General features: G+C 41.5%; 1 protein-coding gene across 2 annotated transcripts in view; it reads right to left on the bottom strand.

Annotated features, from left to right (window-relative positions):
* LOC103152781 (uncharacterized) overlaps positions 1 to 1,814 on the bottom strand; it is a 14,934-nt gene that overhangs the window by 4,912 nt on the left and 8,208 nt on the right. For both annotated transcript variants that reach the window (XM_007573392.2, XM_007573390.2), the window contains exons 9-11: positions 1,562 to 1,708; positions 797 to 857; positions 53 to 235 (exon numbers count right to left, since the gene is read on the bottom strand). In XM_007573392.2, the coding sequence (XP_007573454.1) occupies positions 53 to 235; positions 797 to 857; positions 1,562 to 1,708 (391 nt within the window). The remainder of the gene's footprint in view (positions 1 to 52; positions 236 to 796; positions 858 to 1,561; positions 1,709 to 1,814) is intronic.

A 1,814-nucleotide genomic window follows, 5' to 3' on the forward strand; every position in this document is an offset into this window, starting at 1 on the left:
CTCTGTACATCCAGGTTTTCAAGCTGTGAATCAGTTTTCTTCTCATTCATACCTGTAGCAGACCAGCGAGCAGCAACATGCAGGAAGCTGTCCATCTGAAGGACACACTTCAGTGTCTCCATCATGTGCTCCTGGCGCAGAGTGTGAAGTCTGCTGTGACTCAGAGACATGCTGCTGTCCACCTCACTCATGCTGGCCTTCAGAGCCACAGTAGCACACTGGAGGACACTCATCCCTGAGAGCAAATTACCTGTTAGATGACTAATGTCGATTACATTCTGGAGCCTAAATATTCTCTTTTTTTTTCTGCAAGACACACATGCCCAGTCAGACAAATCTTAAGTTCTCTGTGTGAAGTTCCCAGGCTCTTCTTTCACCAATAAGTCGCTTAGTGAAGGCATTACTGATATATTTGCTGCATTTTTAATAACAGTAAATATCAAAGGTGACATCAGACACAACCTCTTATGCAGTTTTTCTCAACGTTGGTCCTCAGGCCCCCCTGTCCTGCATGTTTTAGGTATTTCCCTTCTGCCACACCTGGATTGTATCTCTGGGTGATTAACAGGCTTCTGCAGTACCTGATGGTCATGCAATCATTTGAAACAGCTGTTCTGGAATAGAGGCACATCTAAAACATGCAGAGCAGGGGGGGACGTGAGGACCGGAGTTGAGAAACACTGCTCTAATGTTTCTAGTAGCTTTCTAAATATAGATGTCTTTAGCTGCTTTTTAAAGTTGTGTTTTCTTCTTATTTTATCAAATATTCAAAATAGCTAAGCAGACCAGGACTTACCAGAGTTATCAGTGGCTTCCACATCTATATACAGCCCATCCATCATTCCTTGTTTCAAAACCTGGAAGGGAGGAAGAAAGGAAGGGAGAATAGAAGGAAAAAAGGAAGGAAAGAAATTCTGTGATGAGGAATGAAAAAAAGAAAGGTGCTCTTCTTTGAAGACAATGCTCATTAGTAGCTGCGTTTTCATTGACCATAAAATTGTTCAAATTGGAATTAGGAAAATACATTTGCTCAGTTGAAATACGACAATTTTGGAAAAATTCACATCTTCGGCTTAACCCTTGTGCGTGTGAGGACTGAGGCAAACGTAGAGGACTATGGCAAATGATACAAGTTTTACGTGTGTGGGGTCAGTTGGACCCCATTTCTACATACAAGGGTTATGAAATTTTTCATGTAAGATGAGGTGGTTTTACAGCTGTATAAATTTCCTCGCAATAGGTTTTGCGTTACCTCGCAATAATGTACTAATCAGTTCGTAAAACACTCTTCCAGATTCTTTGTGTGAAGAATCTGGAAGCAATCATCATTGCTTTGGATGATCAACATCCAAAGCAATGAAGGAAATGTGACCATCTATTACTGGTCCAGACTGGACATCATGTCCCTGAGCGGAATATTGACAAAGTTTTGTAATGTAAGTTTTGCACATTTGTAATGGAAACATAGCTACAGTTTCTACTCATTATAATACTGTCATCACCTGATATTGGAGGTGATGAAAATAATAATAAAAAACAAAATGCACGCGAATCATCTGACCTCTAACACTCTGAAGTAGCCATTTTCAGCACTCAGGTGCAGGCAGGACTTCCCCAGGTTGTTGGTCTCGTTCACGTTTGCCCCCAGTCGGATCAAATCTGCCACCATCAGGTGCTGGTTGTGCTTTGCCGCATGGAGGAGGGCAGTCTGTGCGTACAAAGTGACATCAAAATTTTACATCATTGTGAAATTTTGTGACACTTTGCAGACTCAAGCTGCACAAGTGCACAAAATACAGTGTTGTGTGTATATA

Source organism: Poecilia formosa, unplaced genomic scaffold (genome assembly GCF_000485575.1).
Source record: "Poecilia formosa unplaced genomic scaffold, Poecilia_formosa-5.1.2 Scaffold328, whole genome shotgun sequence".
NCBI lineage: Eukaryota > Metazoa > Chordata > Actinopteri > Cyprinodontiformes > Poeciliidae > Poecilia > Poecilia formosa.